Source organism: Balaenoptera borealis (genome assembly GCF_965194805.1).
Source record: "Balaenoptera borealis genome assembly, chromosome: 5".
NCBI lineage: Eukaryota > Metazoa > Chordata > Mammalia > Artiodactyla > Balaenopteridae > Balaenoptera > Balaenoptera borealis.
In genome coordinates this window covers 85,536,851-85,551,432 of record NC_138862.1, presented here as the reverse complement: position 1 = coordinate 85,551,432, position 14,582 = coordinate 85,536,851, and the positions used below count along the sequence as shown (strand labels likewise).

The 14,582-nt window shown below is 43.2% G+C and overlaps 2 protein-coding genes across 8 annotated transcripts in view; both read left to right on the top strand.

Annotated features, from left to right (window-relative positions):
* The window catches only part of LOC309629761 (uncharacterized protein), a 137,951-nt gene that overhangs the window by 98,764 nt on the left and 24,605 nt on the right, over positions 1-14,582 (top strand). For 3 of the 7 annotated variants that reach the window (XR_014245207.1, XR_014245208.1, XR_014245209.1), the window contains one exon: positions 10,885-10,992. The exons of the other annotated variants lie outside the window; for them this stretch is intronic. The gene's annotated coding sequence lies outside the window, so the exon portion shown is untranslated. The remainder of the gene's footprint in view (positions 1-10,884; positions 10,993-14,582) is intronic. 7 annotated transcript variants of the gene reach the window in all.
* On the top strand, positions 7,938-9,308 carry SOX2 (SRY-box transcription factor 2). The gene has a single exon (XM_082394216.1). It carries the CDS (start codon positions 8,064-8,066, stop codon positions 9,030-9,032), a length of 969 nt encoding a protein of 322 aa, XP_082250342.1. The 5' UTR covers positions 7,938-8,063; the 3' UTR covers positions 9,033-9,308.

The window sequence follows — 14,582 nt, the reverse complement described above, 5'->3', positions numbered from 1 at the left end:
TCTTGTCCCAGTGTCCAGGCCAGAGCCCGAGCCTGTTGGCTGGGCGCCCTGCTTTGTAAGTGGTCAATCTTGCCCGATTCTGAGGGCGATCCGGGAGGATGGGCCAGCCTAGCTTTGGACCCACTGAGTGCTAAGTCCTCAGCCCCCTCTCCCCTCCATCCCTCACACCTTTCCTGGTGAACCCAAACCTCATTCTGAAAGCGAGTATATGGGGCTTGGAGTTTGGTAGCTATTTGGGGATGGAGAAAATGATTGATTATTAAAACCAAGATTATAAGGATGAACCCTCATTTATCATTGTTTGCTCTTTTACTTTGTCTTTAAACTTTGAAGATCCTTTAGTTCACTTGATCCAACCCTGAGACAGACAAGGCGCCAGGGAGAAAGCACAGCCCGGCTTGGGAAGGAGCTGGGGTATAGACAGATACTCATCTCTCCACCACTCAGCAGGCAGATAAGCACTGCCAGACTGTGGGTCCTAATCCAGGGCCCAGCTGCTATGTGGGTTGCTGAAGGGTGTTGAAACAAGTACAACTTGACACCATTGAGCCCACAGTGCTTGTCAATAATCTGTGAATTAGGTGCAGAGATTGTCACCGTAGATCATAACAGTTTCTGAAGGACTCATTACAGCCTATCGTGTCAATGATCTTCAAATTAAGGGGAGGTGGGGTGAGAGGGAAAAGGAGTGGGGAGAGCCTACAAAAAGGGAAGAAGGGTGGGAGGGGAGATAAAAGTCAGAGCCCCAGCTCCGAAGGAGCCTTTAAAGATTATCAGGCTAACAATCTGAGAATTCCATTGGGATGGGTTTGGAAGCCCAACTCCATCTGAGCCGGGGCTGGAAGGGGGGGGGCAATAGGGCTTGAGCAGAAGTGGACCCCTGGGAAGGCAGACTTCTCAGACATTTCTTTTGAGAGCAGAAGAGCTTTTGGGAGAGGGCTCCAGATGTCGATGGGAGGCCTTGATGCCAGTCCGCCCAGGATGGGTGTGTACTTTCATTTAGAGCACTTTCCAGGGCTAGATGATGCTGCAAATCTTGGAGAAAAAGTGGGTAACAGTTTTGTTTAGAGCTGATGGTGATTGTAGGGTGTTTTTTTTTTTTTAATGGCTTGCTTTCAATGTCTTTTCATGGAAACAGGTGAAAGTCTTTCTTCCTTTTCCTTTGATAGTACTCCTATCCCTCACACACACGTTAAGCAGAGCTTTCTTCCCCCAACTTGCTTTTTGGGGTGCCAAACACCTCTGCCTTCTGAGGTTGTTGAGTTGTCACTTTTTGTGACTTTGTATTATGCCTGACTGTACTTCAGGAAAGGGGATTTTGCAGGTAACACAGGAGCAGTATGCGCCATGAGATCTCCAGAAGGAAGAAAATTAAATCCCATTGCTCTAGCTTGGAAGGGACCAGGCTAAGGGAAAGATGTTCTCTCTGCTTGGTAGATTGCCAGTACAGTGTGTGTGGAGCCCGGCACGCACTGGGATGTCATTTATGTGTCATTTAATATGGCCTAGAGAAACCTTAAGGTGGACTTACATTTATTTTTCACACAAAAGTTGTGGTCATAACTAAATGAAATAATCACAGTTGGAGAATTTGAAACAATCGTCTATTTCCTAAAATGAGGGTAACAACCCTGGTCACTGGAAAATTAGGATTCTAAGGAAACCCCGTTCCTTTGGTATGATTAATTGCACAAGATAGTGTAGTGAATCAGGGAGATTTGTATTTAGACTCCCAAGCAATGATTTAGATGTGTGAAAAGGCCCATGGGTTTTTTGGCCCATTTGCAGTTCCCGGTAATCTGTATGCTGGGCTTTTATTTTTGTTTTTCATTTGTTTCTCCTAAATTTTAATATCAAAATCATAGGTTCATTTTTTTCAGTGCAAATGAAAACCACTGGTGGCAGCTCTTTAAATTTTCATTTTGTCTTTTTAAAAAGAGAATTTCTGTTTAAATAATTAGATGATTTAATGGCCACACTGAATTTTTCCCTGGACAATAGCTGCAGTGCAGAGACAGAATCTTATGTTATAATTGCTTGATCATTCAGAAATGGAAATGAAATTGTGAAGTGTGAACCCTCTTTCCCAGAAAATATTTAAGCTGGAATATATGAAGGATGTACATATATAATACCGTAAGCAAGATGATTATTATCACATATAATCCTGAAGACATACACAAGTGATTGCGTATAACTTCTGTTGCTGTAATTTGAAAGGGGAAATATATTTAGTTTTCTAACTATTGAGTTCTTTTAAAAATGTATTTATTTCATCAGTGGGAATTAGATGAAAGAGAATGAGTATAAAAAGGAGCTGAATGCAGAGTCAGCCCTGCATTCCTTAGGTTTCAAGAGTCCTTACAGCTCTTGAGTGAAATTATTTGGTGAAATTGGGTCTGGACTGAAATAGCATTTGTTATCCCCTTGTTCATTTGTTATGTGTAATACCACTTCTGGAAATTAAAGGCAAGGTGCTGAAGGGAGAGACAAGAAGAAAAAAATATGATTAAGCAATTTTAAATTGTCAATCTACCATGCATCCATATGCATATCTATGCCTTAATAAATAAAAAGGGATAGAAGTATATGCTAGTTCTTTGTATTAGCTAGAAACATTTATTATTTCTGTTCCTGTCAATAATCCTTCATGCTTCCAAAATCTGACAAGTTTGGCCATAGGAAGAAAATGGAGGAAATGTAGATGAAAGAGTTTCTATCATTTTGAAAACTGCTTTATAAAAATTGAAGTATCCCCTCTAGGATTTCCTGTGAGGGATCCTTCACAGTCTAAAGCAAATGAAGTTTGATAACAGTACAATTCTATTCTAATTTTTTCTCTTACTTTCAATATTCTAACTTTTTCCAGCTTATTTTTTATTGATTTGTGGGGGGGGGGGGGAATATATGATGCTCTTTTAAGGAAAAGAAATCCTCTAATACCTTTCTTTACCTTCATTTATCTATGTTTATTTCATAAATCTTGGAGAATCAAGTGTTGATCATTTTGAAAGTCTTATGGCATAATCCAGTTTGGAGTGATTGAGGATTTTTGCAGTTTAGAAGGGAGAAGGAAACATTTTAAAAATTGGCTTATACCCGATTTCCTTACTTTATAATTCCCAGTTTTCTTTTTTCTTGTGTTTGGGGATAAATGTCAATAAAACTTCATCTTACCAGATTGTACCAACATTGTCCTAAACATTGAAATCCTCCTTTATTTTTGGCTTTTAAAATCAGGAACTTTCCTTGGGTTGCCGTACTTCTCTTTTTAGTTTTATTTGCCTCTTACTTACCACACTACTGGTATGATTTCTTTCATTCCAGTATGATCACTACTATGGTCACTTTCCCTGGAGCTGGTTGGAAGGTTAGGATCTGAAGGAAACATGATTTTAAAAAAGGAGAAAAACAACCCTTCATTTGGCCAAATCTAGCTCCTAATATATTTAACAAGTTCCAGAATTAGAAATCCTCTCTGTATATTTTCTTCTATTTTTCTCTCTTTTTTTCCTTACGTAATGAAATTAAAACTTTTGGAGCCCACAGTTGACATTTTTCAGAAAATTGAGTTATCAAGGCAGTAATTATTTCACGGGGAGATAAAACTCTCATAGCCCTAACTGTCAAATAGGGCCCTTTTCAGATTTTAATTACAAAATAAAATTAGTCTGCTCTTCCTCGGAATGGTTTGTGAGTGGTTAAACAGAGCTTTCCCCCCAATACTGGTGGTCGTCAAACTCTGCTAATTAGCAATGCTGAGAAATTCCAGTTAACAAGGACATTCTCCAAGACTCTGCAGGTTCCCTGCCGTTTGCCTTCATTTCCATAAGAAGATTAAGAGAGGAGGGGAACACACTCAAATGCAGATGCAGAAAAGAAGCGTTTTTTAACAAGCATCATAATAGTAAGATGCTTGGCTAGTTCTCACCTAATTACTGCAAGTTAAACCTCTATTTGCCACTAAGGAGAAAAAATAAGTCTACAGTCCCCTGTCTCCACAAAATTGTTAGTTGGCTTCAGCTATAACACTTGAGGAGGGATGAGAGGAGTTTAGGAGGGAAATATCAATGCAAAAGATTTTAAATAAAACTGAGTTACACTTAATCAGTTAAGGATTTGGAGTTGGGGCCTATAATAAAACAAAATCAAATCAGAATATCCTGGGAGTTAAGGATTTTTGTTTTTAATTTCTAATCTTACTCTGAAAGTGTGTAGCTTTCTGCTGCCCAAGGAAGGGAAATGTTACACTGTCTTAAGATTAAGCACTTTCAATTTTCATAAATTGTGCCAATGACAACATTTTAAATTCTCAGAGGATGAAGCACCCTCTTCCAAGTCTTATTTTGATTCCCCAGTAGTCAACGGTGTATTGTTATTAGTACTGTAGCAGTCTGTTATAAACCTAAAACAGAGCTGCTTCTGTCATCTATTATGATTGTTATAGTTATTATTATATTTAGGGCCCAGTGATGGTGCTGGATTGAAATAGAGTGGCCGGTGATCTGATTTTTTTAATGCATATGTTCTAAAAAATCTAATGAGAAAATTGTTTCTGCTATCACCATCTTCTTTAATCTTATTTTCATAGCACATTATTATGCATAAACGCCAGCCACAGTAGTTTATTGCCTTGATAAGTACAGCAGGCTTAATTAAAATAAAGCTGTAAATAAATGCAACCAATGATAACACAATTGTAATGTATTTCCATAGCTTATTTATGTGATAAAAGCAATTAACAAAAGACCTAGCCAGCCCCTTTAACCTCTTAAATGCATTATTATAGAGTTCAGGCACAAACACATGCATCTGAGAATGTATAAAAGCTTTTATATATCATACCAAGGAAAAATGTGTGCCTCTTACTACTACCTTTGAGAGAGAGAGAGAGATTAATAACATTTGCTTCTATAACCATCCATTATTAATATTTATTTTAATATATATACTCCACCATTATCCACATCAACCCCTTGTGCTTTTTTTTTCTTCAAACTTAATTATCCATAAGCTATTTTTTAGTTTTCCGAATAATGCTATTAAGCATAGACCAATGCGTACACAATCACAAAGTGAATGCTTGGCCTGCCCTTCATGGCGTCTGGACAATCATAATTCGTTCATATGTTGAATCTCATAATTTGTACCTATTTTTTCCCATGGTTTAACCTCCCACTTATCTCGAGGTTATATGTACATTTCTAAGTTAAGAAAATTAAATCTGACTCTTGTGATTTGGTTCCATAGCTTATACGATATGTTAACTTTTCTTTTGTTTAGATTACGTGTAATTAATTTGCTCTCACTCCCATCCCCCTCATTTTTTTTTTTCTTTAATTATTTCCAAACACCTTTTAAAGGTGAAAGCAAGAGTCTTGGGAAAAGCGAATTCACCAGTAGGGGGCGCACCAGCCACATCCCTGAAACCAGACGCGCTGAAAAGCCGGTGGCCGCCTTCTCTTCTCCAGACCTTCTCAACCTTTCCTCTTTCCCAATCTCCAGGTCCTTGTTTAGCTTAATAGTACACCTCGAATAAACAGAAGACACTGCTTTATTTTGAAGAGTACTATATATTTATGAGTTTTCAGAAGGCTAGTCTCATCCTTCCCGGATTCACAATAACTAAAACAAAACATAATTTAAGAGCAAAAAAGAGAAACTGCAGGGGCAGGAGAGGTTGATTGGAAATAATAATTTATTAAGAAAAGTCTGCAACTTTTTCACAACTTTTCTGGGTTTCCAGTGAGCATACTTATCTTGAGTTTGACAAGAACAGAAAAGCCTGGGAAGGTAGGGATTGGAGAAGTTGGAGGTTATGGGAAGAAGGTTAGTAAGGAACAAAACAATGCACAGTTTTGTAAAGATAATAAATGGAACGTGGCCGACAGATACTATTCAGTACATTTTATTAGGGTGAGTAAGGGTAGATCGGGGAGGAGGGAGGCGGAGAGAGTGTTACAGAAGAAAGAAAATAAGTAACCCTGATGGTTTAAGCCCTTTATAAAAAAAGAAATGGCATCGAGGTTTTGGTTTTTTTTTTCCTCTCCTCTCCCCGCCCCCCCTCCCCCCCCCCACCCCGCTTTGTAGTCAAGTGCATTTTAGCCACAAAGATCCCAACAAGAGAGTGGAAGGAAACTTAGACGGGGCTTTGTTTGACTCCGTGTAGCGACAACAAGAGAAACAAAACTACCTATTTGTAACGGACGTGCTGCCATTGCTCTGCGCATTGAGCGCCTACCTATTGAAATCTTTACGTCGGGACAATGGGAGAGCGGCTAAAATTACCCTCTTAGGTCCTAGGAGGGCAGGATTCCTGAGCCCCTACTCCCGCCCCCCATCCCATCCTCCTCCAGCCCGGGCCTTGCCGGGCTCCCCCCTTCCCCAATCCTGGTCGCCTTCCTCCTGCCGGCCCGGCCTGCACCTGTGCCTGGAGAGCACCACCCCCGCCTCCCAGCCCCGGAGCCCCCTCCGGGGTTAGCCCCAGACCCAGGCTGTCGGGGCGATGGGCCACCGCGGTAGAAGTAGGTGGGGGAAATGCCAGGGCTGGTCCTGCTTGAGTCCTGGGAACTCTGCGTGGGAGGGAGTTTGTGAGTGCGTCTCAAAAGCCACCTCCAAGCAGTGCCCTGGGATGCCAGGAAGTTGAGATTACCCTCCCCCATAGACAGCACTTCTGAGCGTCCTTCTGTGGATCTTTTTCTTCCCCCAGCCCTCTTTGGAACACCACACCACTGAGATCCCTCCTTGGGGGAAGCTCAGGAAAATGGGAGAGAGGACGAGCGTCCCCTCTGCACCCGACTGAGTGGAGAAAGATGGGTGGGAGATGTGGCTGGGGTGAGAGCCAAGCTGTGGTTTCCTGCCCAGAGGGCTGAGCTGGGCAGGGAAGAGCGTGGATTCGGCTGCTTACCCAGGCCCGGCCCGGCCTCAGCTCTAGAGGCCGCACAGTCCGAGCAGAGTTTATTTTTAAAACAGAGCGAATTACGTGGAAGCAAGGAGGGTTTTGAGGACAGAGCTTTCCGTCTGTTAACTTCTTGTCGGGACAGTGTGAGAAGGGGGTGAGCGATCGCCTGCTCCCGTGGAGGGAGAGGGGCGAGCGGACGAGCCAGGTTAGGGAGAAGAGCTAGAGCGGCTGGATTTGGGGGCAGTGTGCGGAGGAGCGGGAGAACAATGACACACCAACTCCAGCACGGCCGGTTTCCTGAAATACTAGGAGGACAGTCGCCCTGAGCCACCCTCTCTGCCCTCCCCCACCCCACCTCAGCTTCTCGCGCCCCCTCCTCATTTCAGCAGCCCGCACCAAAGAGTAAATCAAGATTAAGTTTAAAGAAGAAAAAAATCGTAGTCTTAGTGCTGTTTACCCACTTCCTTCGAAAAGGCGTGTGGTGTGACCTGTTGCTGCGAGAGAGGATACAAAGGTTTCTCAGTGGCTGGCAGGCTGGCTGTGGGAGCCGCCTCCCCCTCTCTCCTCCCCGCGCCTCCCCCCGCCTCCCCCGCGAGGCCGGCGGCGCGGCAGGCCCCGCCCCCTTTCATGCAAAACCCGGCGGCGAGGCTGGGCTCGAGTGGAGGAGCCGCCGCGCGCTGATTGGTCGCTGGAAACCCATTTATTCCCTGACAGCCCCCGTCACATGGATGGTTGTCTATTAACTTGTTCAAAAAAGTATCAGGAGTTGTCAAGGCAGAGAAGAGAGTGTTTGCAAAAGGGGGAAAGTAGTTTGCTGCCTCTTTAAGACTAGGACTGAGAGAAAGAAGAGGAGAGAGAAAGAAAGGGAGAGAAGTTTGAGCCCCAGGCTTAAGCCTTTCCAAAAAATAATAATAACAATCATCGGCGGCGGCTGGATCGGCCAGAAGAGGAGGGAAGCGCTTTTTTGATCCTGATTCCAGTTTGCCTCTCTCTTTTCTTCCCCCAAATTATTCTTCGTCTGATTTTCCTCGCGGAGCCCTGAGCTCCCGACACCCCCGCCCGCCTCCCCTCCTCCTCTCCCCCCCGCCCGCGGGCCCCCAAAGTCCCGGCCGGGCCGAGGGTCGGCGGCCGCCGGCGGGCCGGGCCCGCGCACAGCGCCCGCATGTACAACATGATGGAGACGGAGCTGAAGCCGCCGGGCCCGCAGCAAACTTCGGGGGGCGGCGGCGGCGGCGGCGGCGGCGGCAACTCCACCGCGGCGGCGGCGGGCGGCAACCAGAAGAACAGCCCGGACCGCGTCAAGCGGCCCATGAACGCCTTCATGGTGTGGTCCCGCGGGCAGCGGCGCAAGATGGCCCAAGAGAACCCCAAGATGCACAACTCGGAAATCAGCAAGCGCCTGGGCGCCGAGTGGAAACTTTTGTCGGAGACGGAGAAGCGGCCGTTCATCGACGAGGCCAAGCGGCTGCGAGCGCTGCACATGAAGGAGCACCCGGATTATAAATACCGGCCCCGGCGGAAAACCAAGACGCTCATGAAGAAGGATAAGTACACGCTGCCGGGAGGGCTGCTCGCCCCGGGCGGCAACAGCATGGCGAGCGGGGTCGGGGTGGGCGCCGGCCTCGGCGCGGGCGTGAACCAGCGCATGGACAGCTACGCGCACATGAACGGCTGGAGCAACGGCAGCTACAGCATGATGCAGGACCAGCTGGGCTACCCGCAGCACCCGGGCCTCAACGCGCACGGCGCCGCTCAGATGCAGCCCATGCACCGCTACGACGTGAGCGCCCTGCAGTACAACTCCATGACCAGCTCGCAGACCTACATGAACGGCTCGCCGACCTACAGCATGTCCTATTCGCAGCAGGGCACCCCTGGCATGGCTCTTGGCTCCATGGGCTCGGTGGTCAAGTCCGAGGCCAGCTCCAGCCCCCCCGTGGTTACCTCTTCTTCCCACTCCAGGGCGCCCTGCCAGGCCGGGGACCTCCGGGACATGATCAGCATGTACCTCCCCGGCGCCGAGGTGCCGGAGCCTGCCGCCCCCAGCAGACTTCACATGTCGCAGCACTACCAGAGCGGCCCGGTGCCCGGCACGGCCATTAACGGCACACTGCCCCTCTCGCACATGTGAGGTCCGGACAGTGAACTGGAGGGGGCGGGTTAGAAATTTTCAAAGAAAAAGAGGGAAATGGAAGGAGAGCAAGAAACACCAAGGAGAAAAACCCGGTACGCTCAGAAAAAAAAAAAAAAAAAAAAAAAGTCATCATCCACAGCAAATGACAGCTGCAAAAGACAACGCCAATCTCATCCGCACTCACGCAAAAACTGCAATGCCGGCAAGAAAACTTTTATGAGAGATCCTGGACTTCTTTTGGGGGGACTATTTTTGTACAGAGAAAACCTGGGGTGGGGGGGTGGGGAGGGCGAGGGAATGGACCTTGTATAGATCTGGAGGAAAGAAAACTACGCAAAACTTTTTAAAAGTTCTAGTGATACGGTAGGAGCTTTGCAGAAAGTTTGCAAAAGTCTTTACCAATAATATTTAGAGCTAGTCTCCAAGCGACGAAAAAAAATGTTTTAATATTTGCAAGCAACTTTTGTACAGTATTTATCGAGATAAACATGGCAATCAAAATGTCCATTGTTTATAAGCTGAGAATTTGCCAATATTTTTCAAGGAGAGGCTTCTTGCTGAATTTTGATTCTGCAGCTGAAATTTAGGACAGTTGCAAACGTGGAAAGAAGAAAATTAATCAGATTTGGACATTTTAATTGTTTAAAAATTGTACAAAAGGAAAAAATTAGAATAAGTACTGGCAAAACCATCTCCGTGGTCTTTAAAGGGGCAAAAGTTTTAGATTGTACTAAATTTTTTTAACTTACTGTTAAAAGCAAAAATGGCCATGCAGGTTGACATCGTTGGTAATTTATAATAGCTTTTTTTGTTTCCCAACTTTCCATTTTGTTCAGATAAAAAAAAACATGAAATTACTGTGTTTGAAATATTTTCTTATGGTTTGTAATATTTCTGTAAATTTACTGTGATATTTTAAGGTTTTCCCCCTTTTATTTTCCGTAGTTGTATTTTAAAGATTCGGCTCTGTATTATTGAATCAGTCTGCCGAGAATCCATGTATATATTTGAACTAATACCATCCTTATAACAGGTACATTTTCAACTTAAGTTTTTACTCCATTATGCACAGTTTGAGATAAATAAATTTTTGAAATATGGACACTGAAATTATGCTTGAGTCTTTCATTTATTTGGATAACACTGTGATTATACCCAACTCCTCGGGGAATATACTGTGCTCAGCCAAGAAAGCAAAGCACCTAAAACCTTGGTATTCTAGTCCAGTAGCATGTGCTAATGTTAAGTGCAACAAATAAATGGCTGGATGGTTAATTGAATAAGTACTCTCGAAAAAATGGAAATGCTTATGTCATTTCCAAAATAGAAACTAGGGACATATATTGTAAATCCACCCCCTCGTTTTCTAAGCAACATGAATAAGCATGATGGGGACTTAAACTGATTTATGCCACTTGTTGCCAGAAAGGAGTCAATTCTGAAAAATTTCATGTAGCTTAGCAGATGGGGTATTGAGCCAAATCAGAACCAGGTTGGCTGGTTTTGTTTTCGATTTCTGCACAGCACAATGGCCCTTTGGAAACGTGGTTATAGGGGAAAATGATGCTTCTTGTATAGGAATAATTGCAAACTAGACAAGCAAAGTACTCATCTGCTGGGTGGGTGTTTGGATTACTCTGGCCCTGCTATTGTCTAAGAAACAAGTGGTTTGCTTTCTTTGTTCCCTAACTTCATAAACTTTCTTTTCTACATTTTCCTGTTTAGGGGTGAGGGAAAGCAAAGAGCATCTTGCAAAACTCCCCGACTTATCACAGCTATTTATTATTATTATTATTTATTTTCTTTTTCCTCTCTCTTTCTCCACGAATTCTGTTTCTTAAATTGGCAGCGCGGGTCCAAGCCTGTAGCCCCAAATCGGATAATCTCTGCAGCTGATAACAAGCAAAAGAGAAGCCAGGCAACAGCCATATTAAAGAAGAAAACAATCAACTCTGAGGTAGATATTTTACTTTGTCCAGTCTAATCACATTTGGAGATGATTGTGCTTTTGATCTGTTAACCATGTTTTACTACAGTAGTTGAGAAGTAGGGGGAGGGGGAAAGGGGTGGAGAAACAGGATTGGAGTTGTTGTTTTCTTTTGCCCTAGGAAAGGTAAAGAAAGACTATAGTTGTCCTCAGTGGGAGCGCAAAAGTTGGGGAATCGCCATGGTCTTTGAATTAGAGATGTTTCTGCATCACAACCGACCCGCGCACTTTGGCGCAGTCAGAGAAACTGTAAGACCGACTCCGGGACTTTTCTTTTACTCACTACTTACCTCGCTTATCTTCCCCCACCGAAGGGGACCAGAAGCCTAGGGTCCAGCATTAGGAGGGTGGGTTTCCTTCCTACAATTTCAAGGGCTTGTTGTGTGAACTTGCTACAACTTTGGAGAAGTTGGAATCCAGCTGCGCCTTTCACCCTTGAGTGAAGTATCGGCTGCAGCCACTAAGTTAGTTCATCCCGTTGGTTCGCATCTTCTCGTTTTCCGAGGAAGTATTTCTTTCTCTTGGTGGTGTTAATGTTAGTTCTAGACTCAGCTGAGGATATTCTCATATTTTATGTATTTTTATTTCATATGGATTGCTTTATTTTAGGTGTTTGTTGGTTACTTATTCCTTTTTTTAATCCTTATTTTAAGGGTAATATTGTACTGGGAAAGGACAATTATTATGCCAGTTCCCAATTCTAAGTGAGGCATTTCCCCCCCTAATTAATGCAGAGACTCTAAAAGAATTTCCCCCGGCCTGGCCAGCCATTGTAATGCATATACGGATTATTCACGTGGTAATGAGCACATTCGCCAGTTCTTGCTCACACATACGAATAAAAGAAACTTTGAATAAAGATCCAAATGATCTTGCTGGGGGGTGGGGAGAATATTCCCGGAATTTGAACCAATCAACTATATGGTGTGTATATATTTGAAAAATAGAGATATATTAGAAATATGTATTGAGGTTTAGAGTAATTGCACTGCACTAACCTACCAGTTTAAAAAGCCCACAGGATCAGACTAAAAAAAAAAAAATTTTTTTTAACTTTTTGGGAAAATGCTCAGGTTCAAATATTTTGCAAGAGGGAGGAGAGCAATATTGTGGGAAGTTGAACTAGTTTTGAATGACTGTTACTGTCTGCATAAAACGAGAGAACTTCCATTCCCCCTCCTAGACCTCCATATCTCCTAACCAAATGAAAGCCAGAATATTTTGTTTGCAGATATAAATTCTTTTGATAAACTGCATTTGAGGAAAATGATACATATTTCATCACTCATTTGATTGGGTTAAATGGTTCCCCCAAGATGTGTAGTTTCATGGCTAGGTCAATATTGAACATATGATATTTTAATTATAACATGATTTCCAAGAAGGGGGTAAACCCTTAAGCTTGCCCAGAGATGATTATCTCCCAGTGCTAAAGTTAGTTGTTGAGTGTTTAGTTTCTTCCTCGGGATATTATCCTGCTCACTAAAACCATTCAATTTGCAGTCAAAGGGGTGAATTTAATGTTTTGTTAACCTTATACACAGAATAGAAATGTGCAGAAGGATGAGATTATAGTTTGTTCCCTCTGCAATTTTTTTTTTCTCTCCCTGCACCACCCCCCCATACTTTAAATAAAGAGTGTTAAAATATTTTGCTGAGCTGTAGTAGATTAGCAAGGTTTCTTGCCAATGCTGGGAAGCCGGTATTACAGACGGTCCCAGGGGGAAATGGCTCACATTAACCACTAAATGAATATTTGACAAGGGCTCATTCGGAGGTATTATTACTATAAACGTGTCCCTACTGGACTTTTCAAGGGTCAAAGAGCAACGCTTCAATTAATTATTTAGTCTGCTAGTAGATTTGGTTGTAATAGCTGTACTTATTTCTAGAACCGACACATTCTTACAGTAGGAAATCTCAGGAGAATCTTCTCCATCAGTAATGCCTTGGATTGAAATACACACAGATCCCTGGCATTCTAAGGCTGACTTTTTCATAAAACATTTTTCTGGACTGGGAGTGTGTGTGTGTGTATGGGGGGAGGGGGATTATAGTCTCTTTTTCTATTTTATTTACCATTTTTGGTTTAAAAGGAAAAAAACAAGAGCATAATAAGTTGTCTTAATTTCTACATCATGTCTGACATAGTCTTTTAGGGCCTTGCAATGTGGAGAGAGAGGGGAGGAGATTTATTTATAACCTTTGCCTTTTCTAAGTGGAGATGTCACAGGATTTCGGAAAGTCAGGCAGGCTCTGGGTTTGGAAAGGGTACACATTCCTGTTTCCCAATAAAATTCGGGTTTTAAAATGGAAGACTCCATAGGTTGAGTACTCTGAGTTCTAGTAGTCTCAGAGTAAATTGGGGTACCAGATAATCCCTCCTCCCCTCCCTACCTATTGGTCTGAATATTTCCGGGTGTAGTGGAGGCGAGTGTTCCATTTCTGCCATGTCATAAGTTCCTCTGTGACCCCAGGTAAAATGGGAAGGGAATGATTTTGAGAGTAAGATTCTTTGACAATAATATAAGGTGAATGAATAAGAGATAAGCTGCAAGGGGGGGGGGGCGGGATGCAGTAATTACAAACCCAATTCATTCAGCTTTTCAGAACTTTTGTTGTGGGAGCTCCATTGACGGGGTTTTGAGCTGCCACTTTTCTCACATTATAAAGAACTGATCAGCGCCTCAGGGGGACAAGAAATACCGCTTAACTGTATAGTGATGGGGTCTTCTTTTAGAATCCTTACAAGAAGAAAATTAAACAGTGCCTTTGTGTGCACAAGGTTTACTTTTCAGCTGCTAACAGTTTATAGCTAACTGCTCTGAGATTGAAGTTTGACTGTGGTTTGATCGCCTGCTAGTTGGCACTGCTTATTTATTTATTTGTTGTAATTAAAATATTTTTTAATATTCCCCCCCATTTTATTTCTTGCTTTTGGAGAATTTTGAAAAACAGGTTCTTATATTTTGCTTTGTGGAAGGAATTTCCTTTGCCATGAGCTTTAGCAGAGGCTTGAGTTTACATTCTCCAGCACTTCCTCCCCTCCACCCCACCATTATTGCCTTAAAATAATTTGCATCTCACTGTTTTTTATGCTGCCTTTCCTTGCTCTCAGAGCAAAGGCTGCTTTTCAGGACAGCTACAAGTGAGATTGGGGGTGGCGGTTGATTTATTTCTTTTCGTTGCTTTCTTTTTTGACCGAAGTTGGAAGATGGCTGGATGGATTTCCTTAGGGACCTCGTCTATGAGGTGGATCCCTTAAAGACAGGAGAAGAGGGAGAAACTCTTGACCTTTACTATGAAAATATGGATTAAAGTCCAAAGGGAAACAGCTTCCGGAGTTCTAGAGTGAACAACTGTGGAAAGAGCTTTCCAAAGATAAGGAAATTGCCCAAACCAAAGAATTGGTTTAGTATCTTTCATAGTTATTTTCTATTAAAAACTTTCCTTGAAATACGACCTCTGATATCACCCAGGGAGACTTTGTAACCTCCCTCTCTTCTGACGATGCTCTCCGGTTTTACAATTTTTGTTTTCAATTTCTTTATGTTTGGCTT

Coding starts and splice junctions, on each gene's coding strand:
- SOX2 (XM_082394216.1), top strand. CDS start 8,064: ATGTACAACATGATGGAGACGGAGCTGAAGCCGCCGGGCCCGCAGCAA.